General features: G+C 44.2%; 1 protein-coding gene across 2 annotated transcripts in view; it reads left to right on the forward strand.

Annotated features, from left to right (window-relative positions):
- The window catches only part of UAH (ureidoglycolate amidohydrolase), a 69,166-nt gene extending 55,874 nt beyond the window's left edge, over nt 1–13,292 (forward strand). For both annotated transcript variants that reach the window (XM_086501688.1, XM_086501689.1), the window contains 2 exons: nt 12,811–12,914; nt 13,013–13,292. In XM_086501688.1, coding sequence (XP_086357814.1) covers nt 12,811–12,911 — 101 coding nt within the window. In that variant the 3' untranslated portion in view covers nt 12,912–12,914; nt 13,013–13,292. The remainder of the gene's footprint in view (nt 1–12,810; nt 12,915–13,012) is intronic.
- Nucleotides 13,293–15,773: the final 2,481 nt, after the last annotated feature.

Consider the following 15,773-nt stretch of genomic DNA (forward strand, 5'->3'; position numbering starts at 1 on the left):
AATGTGAACGGTAATTTCACCCGCAGACGGGAAGTGGTCGGTATTGGAATTCGTATAGTAAGAGGATGTCTAGGCTCAGAGCAAGATCATATAGGTCCCCCTGTCGCACTTAGCAAGTTGGTGGATACTAGGAAGTGAACTCAATAAAGGCCTAAAGTCAAGGTGTGACTACCAACAGAAAGTATCCGACAGTTGGGTCACATTGCACTTTTGGATGCGGTCCCAATGAGGATAGATGGTCAGATGACCAATGGGAGCCCAACGGAATCATTTCCTAAAATTTACGGAACTGCTATTTTGGGCCGTGAAATGTGTTCGCGTCATTACCTCCGGTATGACTAGGGGAACATTTTACAACTCTGCCGCGAAGTCAAATGAGCAACCAGTCGGGAGATTTTTAAGCGACAAATCCGAAACGGGAAAATGCTTGTAAATGCGCCAAGTGGCACATTTCTGTGCACTTGCTTAATGCAAAGAAGAAGTGGCGCTGAATTTATAGCTGGGAGGCTCATTTGCAAGTTTCCTGCCCCACAGGTTAAGAGCTATGGAGTGCTTCCTTTCCCTCTATGTACAGTGTGGTGCCAGAAGTAATGCCCTGTACGCTAGACACTGCTCTCTCTCTCTCCCTTACGTGCAGTTATTTGATGCCCCATAAGAGGGCTTTTCATTTGACTGATGTACAGTTGTGTGGCTTCATGCACGATTGCCGAGGCAAGAGTCTCTTGCACAGGTACTGGGTTAGCTAGTGGCTAATCCCCCGCAGGTACATGTGAATTCAGAGAGGTTTCACGTGAGAAATCTCGTCCGATTCAAAGGGCAACTAGCCCTGCAGGTGCGGGAGCTCGAGGTCTTGCTACAGATGCGACCGACACGTGAAACAAAGCCTAAAACAGGGAATTACAGCCTGCTGTGTATTTTTGCAGGTTTAGGGTTTCGGCCCTAAACGGTCCCTAATACCCCCAGGAAGTTTGGGACGCGAGGGGACCGCTGTACAGGTGATCTGGCGCATTTTCGGGGCAGAAAACAGATAATTCAGCGTGCTGCAGATTCTCGCCAGGTTTTGCAAAGTGGCCGTATGCGTCAGGAAAGTCATCTATTGCGTGGGGATACTGACTCTAAAGCGTCCTAATACAGTTATGTTGCCGAAATCGGGCCAGAACAGGTGTTTCTTAGCTTGGATTGTGCGGGGCAGCTCGTAGGAGATCACAGGTTTTATTCCCTCTGTTAAAGAATAAAGAAATACCGAAAGGGGCGCCAATTTTGGGGCGTACAGGTTGTCGGCGTCTGCTCGGAGCATTCTAGCTTCTGAGCTGTGTATGTACTTAGGTGTTCATCCCCGTTACAGGTTACCTTTGCAAACTGCTCTGTGTGTGTCTAAAGTAAAGAATTTCGGGTGAAAACCAATGCCTACCGCCCCACGGGCCGGTTTCAAGGTTCTATTGCCGAGATATCAATCAGTTTTTCCTCTAAGAGTGAGCCTCGGTTGTTTTAGGTAAAGACACAGAGTGCAGGAACGCGGGATTACACTATGGCCGAGAAGGGGAAGGGCATTATGGAAGAGGGTTCCTCTTCCAAGGACGGGAAGGAGATCCCTATGGTTTTTGAGATTGGCGAGAGCTCACGGCCACGTCAATCTGTACCTCCAGTCAATGTGAATGTCCCTCTAGTAGTACAGGGCTTTATGACTGGGCAACTTGAGGATGATGCGTTCAAGACTCAGTTAGTTGCCGCGGTGAATGTCTTTTCGCAACTGGTGCAGAATCCAAGGTTTATGGAGTTCTTCCAAGCGCCACCAGTGCAACAGCAAAATAGGCAACCTACGTCGCGTACGGAGCTTGTTGAGGCTCAAGCCCAGATACTTCATGCGGCTCACGAGGATAGGGAACACTCGCATGTTGCGGAGTCAGGGGCTCCAAAACAGGTTCCTCCCGTCCTTGAATAGGTGGCTAGAACGCCTATTCCACAGGTTATTCCAGTTCAGTCCCGCCACCTTTCAGAGCCAGCATGCTGTCTTGAATGGACAGGGAACTGGATACCAAGCTATGCACCTAGTTTTTCCACCACCCACGGTACATCCTGGGTATTTCGGGGGTGGATCAGTGTTCCAAAGTATGGCTGGTTATGCACCTGGAAGTCAGCCGTACATGCCAGGAACAGTGTTTGGGGGTATGCAAGGCATCATGCCAAACCCCATGTATGGTAGTATCGGCATGCAACAAGGTTTTCACTGCAACCAGGGCCAATTTGGGGTGCCACAGGGTCATTTTGGCATGGCTGGTTTTTGTGGACAGCAGCTAGATATCGCATCTTTGACGCAAAATGTCAATGGCCAAGATGTGCCGATCATGCCTACTACAATGCCCATGTTGCAGACCATCCCTTATGACAACTTGGGGGCACTAGAGAAGCCGAAGGCTTACAAAGAAGGTGGTGCAACTGTAAAGTTCAGTACCTTCAGCGGTTTCGAGGATAAGACAAAGGCTCTTACCTTCCTCCAGCAGTTTGATACAACATATGCAGGAGGGAATTTTACAGAGGCCTCGAAAGTCAGAAAAGCTGCCACTTTCTTAAAGGACGATGCGCTTACTTGGTGGACGACATTGTTAATGCAAGGACAGGCACCCACCACTTGGGTTTACTTCAAGCAAATGTTTGCATCTGCTTGGCTGTCAAATGAATTTGAAGCTGACGTCATGACAGATTGGCACCAGCTTACTTCAGCTTCGTGCAAGAGCTTGCTGGAGTACAATAGGAGGTTTTGTAAAGCGTTACTCTCAGTGACCTCCTATAGATTTGTGCCATTGACAGAGCAGATATAGAAGTACTGTTGTGGGTTGCCTCAAGGGCTTCGCAATTATTGTACCAAGAACAGAGTGGCTACCCTCACTCAGCTAATGGAAGTTGCGAACACTGGTCTTGCCTTGTTGAAAGGAGAGGACAGTGGATTTCTGAGCAACGACAAGGAGAGCAGCAAAAGAAAAATTCAGCAAAGAAGCCCTTTGTGAAAAAGGCCACCAAAGCCAAGGATTCAGCCGGGACTTCTGGAGCGCAGGCAAAGAAACAGAAAAGGAAGCCTTTTGTGCGCAAGTCGCTCGAGGAAAAGGTCCTAATGACTGAGAACAAATGCTTTATATGTGAGCAGCCGGGTCACTTTGCTACCAATTGTCCACAAAGGAAAAGACCAGCTGACTCAAAGGATAAAGAAGACCAGAAAGGCAAGAAGCCTAAACCCACTGCAGGTTTAGTGCCAGACATGGTGGGTGACAGGCCCAGCACAGATGCCAGTGAGTTATGCAGGGCATGGGGTAAAGTTAGGGATTAGACGGCACTCATCTTCTTTGACCCAGGTGCCAAAGCCAACTTTATCTCACCAGAGTTAGCTATGAAGTTGGGCATCAGAGCTGAAGAGATGGGGTACACAGCAGAGGCAGCGTTGGCATGTCCTGACTACTCAGAGTGTGTTACTACCATCATTGGAAAGCTGCGTCTGCATATTCAGTCGTATGTGGACACAGAAGAGTTCTCCATCATGCCTCTGGGAGGATGTGACATCTTGTTGGGGATCTCGTGGATGTTCTGAGTCCATGGAGTCTTGGATGCCTACAACAAAAAGATCACTGTACTGTATAGGGGCAAAACTCACATCTTGGATGTAAAGCTTAAAGGAGAGTCAGTCCCTATTGTATCTGCTTCTGCTATCATTTCTGTAATAAAGAATCATCTTTGTGTGTACTTGATTTTTGCACGTGATGTCTTTGATAGTGATCAATCAAATTTATCTCTGTTAGATAAAGAAAGGTCAGCATTTTTGCAAAAGTTTAGTGACCGTTTTTCTTATTCATTACCGTCGCAATTACCGCCAGAGAGACCTGAGGACCATCGGATAGATTTGGTGCCAGGGTGTAGCCCACCAAATAGACCTCCCTACCGGGTTAGTGCGGCGCAGCAGAAAGAGATTATGGGCTAGGTTGAGGAGTTATTAGAGAAGGGGCTGATTCAGCCTAGTTCTTCACCCTTTTGCTCCCCAGTGCTCCTAGTGCAAAAGAAGGCTGGCTCATGGCGCATGTCTATTGATTACCGTGCGTTGAATAAGAATACCATCAAGAATAGGTTTCCTATTCCTAGAATTGATGATATTCTCGATCGTTTAGAGGGTGCTGCAATTTTCAGCAGGATAGACCTTAAGAGTGGGTACCATCATATTTGTATAAGGCCAAAGGATGTGCACAAGACTGCGTTTAGAATGACATTTGGTCTTTATGAGTTCCTAGTGATGCTGTTTGGGCTAACAAATGCTCCTGCCACGTTCAACAGAATGATGGACCGGATTTTCTGCTCGCATCAACAGTTTGTTGGGACGTTCTTCGATGACATGATAGTGTATTTGAAGAATGAAGAGGAGCATAGGCGTCACTTGACCATTGTGTTCGAAGAGCTGCGCAGTCACACAGGTTGCTTGTCAATCCTAAGAAAAGTGAATTCTTCCTCGAAGAGATCCACTTTCTTGGCTACATAGTCTCAGGATGGTGTTACAATGGATCCCGCAAAGGTCGAAGCTATCAAGACATGGCCAGACTTGAAGACTGTGCACGATGTCAGAAGCTTCTTGGGATTGTGTTCCTACTATAGAAGGTTTATCAGAAATCTTGCAGAGATAGCATCGCCTCTTCACGCTTTGCAAAAGAAAGAGGTCACTTTCAGATGGACCCAAAAAGAGATTTTAGCTTTTAGTCTCTTAAAGGAAAAGTTGACTTCACATCCGGTTATTGTTTTGCCAGATCTCTGGAAGTCATTTGTGGTCTAGTGTGACGCGTGTGGCTGTAGCATCGAAGCAGTGCTAATGCAAGATGGACGGGTAGTAGCTTATGCAAGCCGAATTTTGCAAGGGCCAGAGAGGAGTATGCAAGTCTATGAAAAAGAGCTCTTGGCCGTGATTCATGCGCTTTCTAGCTGGAAGCACTACCTCTTGGGTGCTGATTTTGTTGTCCAAACAGATCATCAGACCTTGCGATACTTCTTGACACAGTCAAAGTTATCCGAAAAGCATATGCGATGGGCAAACATTCTTTCCATGTTCCACTTCCAGATTATGCATGTGGAAGGCAAGAAGAATGTTGTGGCTGATGCGTTATCAAGAAAGCCACAAATTTCAGCTGTGTCAATTCCTCATCATCATGAGCTAGATGACATGAAGGAACAGTATACTGTTGATGAAGATTTTGCAAGGATCTTTGAACAATTACAAGAGGGGAAACATCACGAGCACTACCTCCTCAGAGATGGTTTTATGATGATGCATGGCAGACTTTGTGTCACTAGGCCACTGCGACATAAGGTCATGGAAGAGAGTCATGTCCCACCGTATGCAGGGCATCGTGGCATTGATGCAACAGTTAAAGCGGTAGAGACATTCTTCTATTGGCCTACCTTGAGGAGAGATGTGGATTCCTTTGTGCGAGCATGCATAGTTTGCCAAAAGGTCAAGTTTGACAGGCAAAAGACACCAGGGTTGTTAGAACCACTGCCGATTCCGGATAAGCCATGGGAAAGCATTGCTATGGATTTTATCTTTGATCTTCCAAGAACGCCAACAGGGAATGATGGTATATGGACCATTATCTGTAGGTTCAGCAAGCAGGCCCATTTTATCCCTGTCAGGAAGAAGATAAAATCTGATCAGATGGCACGCTTGTTCATGTACAATGTGTTTAAGTACCATGGTATGCCACAATCGATTATCAATGATCGTGATCCTCGCATAACCAGTTTGTTCTGAAGAGAATTATTTGAGAACATGGGCACTATGCTCAAGTTCTCGTCTTCGTTTCATCCACAAACTGATGGACAGTCAGAAGAGGCTAATTCTACTGTCTTAGATCTGTTGAAATGCTATGTGTCAGATAATAAAGGCAAGTGGGAGCAGTATTTGCCTATGCTTGAGTATGCGTACAATAATACGGTGCATTCGTCTACTGGCAAAGTATCTTTTGAGATTGCTGAAGGCGGCAAAAAGGTTCCTCCCATTTTGCATACAAAGGACAAAATCTTTGAGGCAGATCGATATTTTGAGAACATGGATGAGATGTATAAGAAAATTAAAGTTGCCTTGGAGAAAACTCAGGCAAAGCAGAAAAAGGCTGTTGATCATCACCGTCGTGAATTGCTGTTATCACTTGGTGATTGGGTTCTGTTAAGGTTCGAAAAGGCAAGGTTAAAGAAAATGAAGGGCAAGGAACGGCTGTTTCCTAAGCTCAGTATGCGCTACCATGGGCCTTTTCAAGTGCTTGACAAGATCAGCGATGTGGCTTACAGGCTGAAATTGCCTGATGCATGGAAGATTCATAATGCGTTTCACATGAGTCTTCTAAGACCCTTCGTGGGTGATGTGCCAGAAGATATGCGAGATGAGGATCAGCCAGAAGTTGAGGAACTTGATGAAATCTGGTACCTGAGTAAGTTTTGGCACATAAGGACAGAAAAGTTTAAAGGACAGGTTGCAAGACGCTATTTGGTGAAGTTCAAAAACTATTTGCCTATGGATGCAAAGTGGATGGAAGAGCATGAAATGTCAGAGTCACCAAATGTATCGCAGCTTTACCTTGAAGCCTTTGGGTTACAGCCTACTTATGCCTCAACCCAACGTGTGCAAAGGAGGGGTAATGATAGAGCTAGTACATCAAATGTACATATGAATTCAGCTTAATAGATGGAAATGACAAAAGTATGAAGGTCTCATTAAGTCATTTGTATCTATGTAACGACCTTTCTTGAGGATACATGCGATGATAAAAGAGTGTTAATAGCACAAGATCATCAGTGGCGTGTATTTCTGGTATGCAATCGAGGACGTTTGCGATTTCAAGAGGGGGGTATGTCACGGGGACGTGGCAGCTGTTAACTATGTCACGAGGACGTGGCAACTGCTAACTTTAGTTGTTGGTTTCTTTCCAATGGGTTTTGTTTTATTTTTGAGACCCTCTTTTTGAAATAGCAAACGGTCGGACATTGTATGGCCAATGTGAACGGTAATTTCACCCGCAGACGGGAAGTGGTCGGTATTGGAATTCGTATAGTAAGAGGATGTCTAGGCTCAGAGCAAGATCATATAGGTCCCCCTGTCGCACTTAGCAAGTTGGTGGATACTAGGAAGTGAACTCAATAAAGGCCTAAAGTCAAGGTGTGACTACCAACAGAAAGTATCCGACAGTTGGGCCACATTGCACTTTTGGATGCGGTCCCAATGAGGATAGATGGTCAGATGACCAATGGGAGCCCAACGGAATCATTTCCTAAAATTTACGGAACTGCTATTTTGGGCCGTGAAATGTGTTCGCGTCATTACCTCCGGTATGACTAGGGGAACATTTTACAACTCTGCCGCGAAGTCAACTGAGCAACGAGTCGGGAGATTTTTAAGCAGCAAACTCGAAACAGGAAAATGCTTGTAAATGCGCCAAGTGGCACATTTTTGTGCACTTGCTTAATGCAAAGAAGAAGTGGCGCTGAATTTATAACTGGGAGGCTCATTTGCAAGTTCCCTGCCCCACAGGTTAAGAGCTATGGAGTGCTTCCTTTCCCTCTATGTATAGCGTGGTGCCAGGAGTGATGCCCTGCACGCTACACACTGCTCTCTCTCCCCCTTATGTGCAGTTATGTGATGCCCCATAAGAGGGCTTTTCATTTGACTGATGTATAGTTGTGTGGCTTCATGCGCGATTGCCGAGGCAAGAGCCTCTTGCACAGGTACTGGGTTAGCTAGTGGCTAATCCCTCGTAGGTACATGTGAATTCGGAGAGGTTTCACGTGAGAAATCTCGTCCGATTCAAAGGGCAAGTAGCCCTACAGGTGCGGGAAATCGAGGTCTTGCTACAGATGTGATCTTCACGCGAAACGGAGCCTAAAACAGGGAATTACAGCCTGCTGTGTATTTTTGCAGGTTTAGGGTTTCGGCCCTAAACGGTCCCTAATACCCCCATGAAGTTCGGGACGCGAGGGGATTGCTGTACAGGTGATCTGGCGCATTTTCGGGGCAGAAAACAGAGAATTCAGCGTGCTGCAGATTCTTGCCAGGTTTTGCAAAGTGTCCGTATGCATCGGGAAAGTCATCTATTGCGTGGGGATACTGACTGTGAAGCGTCCTAGTACAGTTATGTTGCCGAAATCGGACCAGAACAGGTGTTTCTTAGCCTGGATTGTGCGGGGCAGCTCGTAGGAGATCACAGGTTTTATTCCCTCTTTTAAAGAATAAAGAAATACCGAAAGGGGCGCCAATTTTGGGGCGTACAGGTTGTTGGTGTTTGCTCGGAGCATTCTAGCTTCCGAGCTGTGTGTGTACTTAGGTGTTAATCGGTTACCTTTGCAAAGTGCTCTGTGTGTGTCTAAAGTAAAGAATTTTGGGTGAAAGCCAACTCCTACCGCCCCATGGGCCGGTTTCACTCTGAGGTATCACACCTGTGTTCAAATGCATGCTGCAAATTGATTGCATAAGCCACGTGCTAGCAGCTCCCGCTATCTCAAGAAAAAACCAGAGGTCAATTCATTCTCTCTAGGTTAGCCGTCACGAGGACATGGCAACTGCTAACCTTAGTTGTTAGTTTCTTTCCAATGATTTTTGTTTAATTTTTGTGACCCTCTTTTTGAAGTTGCAAATGGTTGGACATTGTGTGGAACGGTAGTTTCTACCGCAGACGGGAAGTTGGTCGGCACTGGAACTCGTAAAGTAAAAGGATGTCTAGGCTCAGTTCAAGATCATGTAGGCCCCCCCGTTGCACTTAGCAAGTTGGTGGATACTAGGAAGTGAACTCAATAAAGGTACAATGTCAAGGTGGGGTCACCAAAGGAAAGTACGCGACAGCTCGGCTAAATTGCATTTTTGCATGCGGTCCTAGTGGGCATTGATGGTCAGATGACCAATGGGAGTCCAACGGAAGCATCCATTTCTCTCCATTTTTGGGCTTCCCATGACTTTAGCTAGGACCAAGGAGCTCATTTTCAGTATTGGAAGGCATCAGATGCGTGTTTACAGGGCTGTTTTTGTTGCGTTTTCAGCGATATGTAGGTTTTGACAGCCATGAAAATCTTCCCCTTTTGCATTTATTTGTTCACAGATGCATTACAGGTCAAGGGCAGAAGAGGGGGCGCTCGATTTATGCTGGGAGGATGCTTCATTGAGAACCTGTCCACAGGTTAAGAGCTATGGAGTGCTTCCTTTCCACTCTATGTATAGTGTGGTGCTAGGAGTGATGATCTGGACAATACACACTGCTCTCTCTGCCTCCTACGTGCAGTTATGTGATGCCCCACAAGAGGGCTCTTCATTTGACTGATGTACAACTGTGTGGTTTCATGCTTTTGTGCTGAGGCAAGACCTCCTTGAGCAGGAACATGAGTAGCTAATTGCTACTCCAAAGCAAGCACCTGTGAGGGTCATAACCTCACCAAACAGGTGCGTTTTCAGCGCTGTGTATGCGATGTATTTTGACTGTTTTTCAGCCATACGGACGCCAGAACCATTGGGAACAGTGCTCCACTGACAGAGGACAGTTCGGGGACTGTTTAGGGCTGAAAACAGGGCAAAAACCAGTAAATACAACGAGCTGAATTTACTGTTTTTGGGCAGGAATCAGAGGGTTTATGCCAGTGGAAGTGAGTTCCAACAGGGGAATTGGTTTCGCGCAAGTTTTGGGGTTGTTATGCTGCCGAAATTTGGCCAAAATAGGTGGTATCTAGCTGGATACAGATGAAGAATTCCCAGGATTGTACTTTGTAATTTACCCTCTCAAAGAATAAAGAAATACCAAAAGAGGCGCCAATTTTGGGGCCTACAGGTTGTCGGCGTCTGCTCGGAGCATATTCTAGCTTCCGAGCCGTGTGTGTGCTTAAGTGTTAATTCCCGTTGCAGGTTTCTCTTGTATGTCCACTTTCATGGTAGGCCAATAGAAGTATGTCTCTATTCCTCGGAGAGTAGGTTGAATACCTCTATGCCCCGCATATGGAGGAGCATGGGATTCATACATAACTTTCTCACGAGGGGAATGTGTAACACATAGCCTATTGCCGTGGAGAAGATAACCATCCTGCAAGGTGAATGGTTCCTCTTTCTTTTCCAAAGCAAGGGTTATATCTCTAAAGTCAGGTTCAGTAGCATACTCATCTATCATAGAAGATAGATCATTGTGAGTAGCTATAGACACCGCATTAACTTTTGATCATCGTGAAAGTGCATCGGCCACTTGATTGTGCTTACCAACAACACGTTCTCTCTGTGTTTGTCTAAAGTAAAGAATTTTGGGTGAGAGCCAAAGCCTACCGCCCCACGGGCCGGTTTCATTAGCTCTGGCAAGATAAAGCCCGTAGTGCATCGAGAAACTTAGATTCAGAGAGATCTCTCTCAAACGGAGTACGCATGTCATCCGTAACCTGCCGTGGCACACCTCCGCTCTGCCATTATCCATGTGCTTTATAGGCTGCAGGTGAGCAATGGAGGGGAATGAGGAGGGGGGGTGGGGGGAGGGTGCAGGTGAGCGAGTGGAGGGAATAAGGGGGTTGAGCGGGAGAGGAGAGGGAAGGGGGCAATCATGATGGTGGAGGAAAACAGCAGCAGGGAGGCGAGTGCAGCAAGAGGTGGGCTAGGTAATGGGGGATGTGGAGGTTCAGGGCCAAGCTGCTGGCTGAAGCTGGCAGGGTAGCAAGAGTGCATGAGGAGGGGGGGCATGAGTGCAGGGGAGGGGCTTTAGGTGGGGTGGGAGCAGCACACAGTACACAAGCTACTATTCGGGCAAGACTTGTGGACTTGCAATGGTCTAGTACATAGCACAATACACTTGCAACGGCACTATTGGGACAAAAATAGTGTGTTCGTATACACATTGTCTAGTGCTTTTGGAAGGATAAGCTCGTGTTGGATGCTTACTAACTTGTTGTAGGTTGCTGTATTCAGTGGCTATAATCTTCATAACATGGACAGGCATTTGACCTGCATTTGCTTTTCACTCTTATTGATTGTTTTCTTCATCACATGTATTGGTTACATATACTTCTGTCAGCAAGTGCTCACACACCTACACAACATATTTTTTGGACGCTTCTCTGTCTCTTGGCCTTCTGCAGCCCTAACAAGCAGCTTGTACTCATTGGAAAGGCACCCAGGGTTGGGTCTTGTAGTGGCAGGCCTGGAGGGTTTCTGGGACGTTAATGCATGCTCTAGTAAATAAAAGGTCAAATGTTATTGTGATCACTTCTTGGTTGCATCTCATATATTCTATACGAGAGTTTATCCTGAAGATTTTTTGTCGCACACGTTATTGCAATTTTAGGAATGCGTCCTCGTGGCATGTAAAAGGAAGCAACCTTCCGCAATGGGGCATGGGAGAGCCAGTTCACATGGACGCCTGGGTTGCAACATGTTGCCAACTTTTTGTGTTCACATGGAATGTTTCCACTAAAAAATTGGCAACATGTTGCCAACAAGTTTCCAAACGGCTCCATGCCAAAGGGGGAGCAAGATGGCAACCACAAGTAAAGACAAAGAGGAAAAAGTGTTCCTCATTAATTGGAGGAAAAGGCAAACCTTTTTTGCTCTTCTCTCTTCTCTCACATACTTTTTCCTGTCATATTTCTTAAAAAGAAATTTCTCCCACTCACTCACGTTTTCAGAATTTCTCCATGTGAACTTACCAAGCCCAGTTGCCGGTTGGCAACAAGTTGCCAACCACACTCTCCTGTGAACTAACTCAGATCTCCACCACCAATAATGAGCAAGTGGTGGGATGAACAGCAGCCAACTCATGTGCAAAAGTCAGGATTGCAACATCGGCTGATGTGTTGGGTCTAGGTCTGAGTTTGGTCAGATCATGAGCCTCCCTTAAGGTATCACTCAAAAAAAAGTTCCCTATATCACATACGTTGAAAGAGATTATTAATAATAGCGCTATACACATGCTATATTTACAGTGTCTTTTAAAACTGTCACCTTCCTGTTATGTATATAATGTACACCTTTTTTAAGCCCTTTATCCTTTCCGGTTAATCCACGTGGTTAGGAACATGTTTTGAAAAGTGATTGCTCAGGGGAGCCTCCTAAGGTCGGAGGGTACTGGGCTCATGTCATGGAGGCACATTTGCTAACCTTCTTTTCTGCCTTTGGTTCGCCTTGAGAAATTCACTTATTATTGTCGACCATAGATCCCATGGCCTAATGACCCCAGCTCCTTTAGTGTAGAGAGTGGATTCTTTTGCAATGCCCACCTAGGATCTGTCTTGCACGTGGCAAGACGAAAGCCTAAAGAAAGGGCTCATGAAGCTCCTACCACATTGCCAACGTAGAGGGCAATCTCTTAGACACATTGGTTGGTGTCTTGTATTTCTGATACGACAGTACAGCTTTCCATGCATAGCTCGCACAAGGAGTAGAGATCTGTGTGCCTTGTGGTCCTTTATGGACTCGTACTTAGGAGATTACAAGATTACAAGTTCGACAAACTTCCATGCAAAGAGTAAGCATTGAGAACAATACATTTGCCACCATGAAAGCCCTTGTAATTTGGGTGTAGTAGGAGATTTGTAAACCAAGAACAACAACAGATGGAAGCCACAGAAAAAAATCCTTGTCAAAACATGCACACAAAGAAAGCAAACCCCATCAAAACACATGCACATCTGCTTTGCAAGCGTGTATGCGCAAACACAGTTTTTTTTTCATAGAATTTGATTGAAGACAAAAGCATGCCAATGGGAAAGAAAGTGTGTGTTAAGTGTTTTGTCTAAATATTTTGAACCTTGAGCATTTCAAATGTTTCGGATCTTGGTCAGGTTATAGCCATAGGCCAGATGAGTTCACATCTGAAGAAAATCTTTCGAATGGCGTAAAAGTTCTTGCTTTGTCCCTTCTTTCTCTTTCAAGTGATGTTTAAAAGGTAAGCTACTTGTTTTCAAATTTCAAAGAAAAAAGAAATGAGTGCAAAATCCTTGAGTTTATTTTGAGTCGATCAAAGCTAAAAGTGTTTTTTTGCAGAAATGCCAAGTTTATGCTCAGATATCTTTGCTGCTGGCCTTGGATTTGGATTGGATACAGGATTTGGTCTATTGCAGTTTTCTGATGTTAATAAATAAATGATGTTGCCTCTTCCTAGAACTCTATGTTCTAACAATCAGCAGTTTAAATTGACATCCTAAATGCTGTGGGTGGTAATGTTAAATAACATACAACATACAGCCATGACATTTAGAATCGATTTGTAAGTAATGTATATTGGTCTTGTAAAGGGAACATGGAAAAGTATTGTTTGTCGGTATATTTTCCAACAGTTGGTGGCCATTGACGATTGTATACAGGTTTTGATACCTGCCCTGTCCATAGCGAAAGGCCCATTTTTTAAGGAAATTCTATTAATAGAAATACAGCTCTGCTTTCTGGAGAGAAAATGAGATGAAATGGACTAGTAACTTCTGCAAAAGGCCAAAATGACCTATGAGACCAGAAGTTACAACCATTATATGTGATACCATGGTTTGAAACAAAAGTGAATAAAAGATGACCCAGAAACAAGGAAAATGGATATATACAACTGGTGTGACAATGGGGCATCAAACAATAAGGGGAGGCTACGATACAAGAACAATAAAGGAGGGAGAGGGTACAATACAAGGGTGGGCGGGGAAGGAATCGTCTTATGAAGTGTCACACAGAGAGAGGAGGAAACATTCGTCTATGACGTAGCAACCCCCTCTCTACTCACCAACATGTCCTATTGGTCCTACTGACAGACCCCCCCTCCCCCCCCTTCTTCTCTCACTTGCTTTTAAGTTGTAGTAGCTGAGGGATTGTGAAAATCATTTTATTTTTTTTTGCATCTATGTTGGTAAATGGTTGTAGAGTTTTGGTACATTTTGAATGTTTGTGATGCATGACTATCCTATCAAGTTGTGTTTTTGTGGAATGCTATGCAGAGTCTCTCTTGGTGATAAGTAGTACACCTTGAAGCAAGGATCACCCCTATCAAGTCAAAATTTAAAAAAGAGTAGAGAGAGAAAATCACACTTTCTTCCTAGCTACATGCAAGAAGAAGAATTTTTTACCAAGCTTTGGACAAGAGGGGGATCTTGATGCAAGGATCACACTGGAAAAAATTAAAATTGGGAATTTACACATCATGCTAGACCAAATCCAAGTAAGAAGTGCCAGAAAACACTAAAAGTGTCTTAGAACACTCGAAAGAGGTCAAAACTGAACCAAAATTGCTACGCAAGATCTATAGAGACTGGGGAACCTAACAAAACGGGAAAAAATGTATTTGAACACCTCTGTGTTGATCTTAGGAAGAAAATTGCATTTTTTCCTTGACCTTAGAAATAGTTGAAGCTTGGTGTGCTCGTGGGCCTTGGGTGTGAAACTCATTAGTCTTTTTAAAATCACATGTTAAGCTCAAAATGGAGTCAGAAAGGGACTTTGAAACTACCAAAACAGAGTTGAAGGAACCTTTTGAAACTCGAAATTGGACCAAAATTGGAGAGTAGGTTATTCATAAGGTGTGAAACCTAGCCTAAGTGAATTTTTTTGAATAATGTTAAAAAGAGAGCAACTTGAGAGAGAATTGCATTTTGTTTTCCAAATACAAAACTTGTGAAATTTGTTGTGCTCATTCTTGATTGCATTTTGTGCTTAGTGGTCGTTTTAGATATCAATTTTGACATTTTGTTAACAAGTTGTGTGCATGTTAGTACAAGAACAAACCGAAAACAATAGGTAATTGGACCTTGTGGCCAAATCAAAACTCCAAACTAGATAAAACTTGAACTAGAAGGCCTCAAAATGCCATTTTCGATCATGGGTGTCTAAAGCTAGCTTTTGGTAATTTTGGGAGAAAAGGGTCAAAGTTTTGGACATAGTTTTATTTTTTTTCTATGTGGACCACTTGGAACAACTGAGAGAAGACCTTAGGAACAAACTAGAGTTGGGTTTTCGATACAACATTGCGTAAAAACATACTTATAGCAGAGCTTATGGAAGTCCTAGAACTTGTCATTGAGGACTACGTGTCTGATATGATTTCAGAGTCTTTTGGTTTTTACAGTGGATTTTTTAACAGAGTGCCATGGAAGTCAATGTATTACAAGATGACCTTAGTGTATCAAGTTGAAACTTTGCACTGAGAGATTATGTGCTTTTATCTACTCTTAAACAAAAGACAAAGAAATTGAGAAAGCGAGGTATGGGACCATTTGTGATTCAGTCTATACCACCAAGTGGGGCTATAAGGCTTGCTACATTGGATAGACAAGAAATGTCCATGTGGATTAATGGTTGTAGATTAAAAAAGTATTAGTTGCCATTAACTCAAAAAATGCTTGAAAGGGCATGTGCAACTAAGAACAAGAACGACAAGCATGACAAAGCCATTCAACACGCATAGCAAGAAGCCAAACACCGAACTTCAAAGAGGAAGAAGATTTCAAAAAGCAAAAAGCTATCCAGATTTACCACTTAACGAGTATCGAGGAGGACGAAGATAGTTTAGATCCTTACATCTCTACAGAGTTAGGAGCCAACATGTTATCTATTCATGCACTATTAGATTCCGGTGCATATTTGAATACAATTAGTTGAAAATTTTAGAGAATGCTAGATTTGGTTCTACAATCACTGGAACGGAAGTTCATAGAACTCAATGGGTCTATTAGTGTTGCCCCAAGTTATGTGGAGCTCATGCTACACATCAAAGGATTACTATGTCCCCATAACTTCTTTGGACTTCCTTCACACTCCCTTAATAATT

Source organism: Adiantum capillus-veneris, chromosome 26 (assembly GCF_014529385.1).
Source record: "Adiantum capillus-veneris isolate H3 chromosome 26, ASM1452938v2, whole genome shotgun sequence".
Taxonomy (NCBI): domain Eukaryota; kingdom Viridiplantae; phylum Streptophyta; class Polypodiopsida; order Polypodiales; family Pteridaceae; genus Adiantum; species Adiantum capillus-veneris.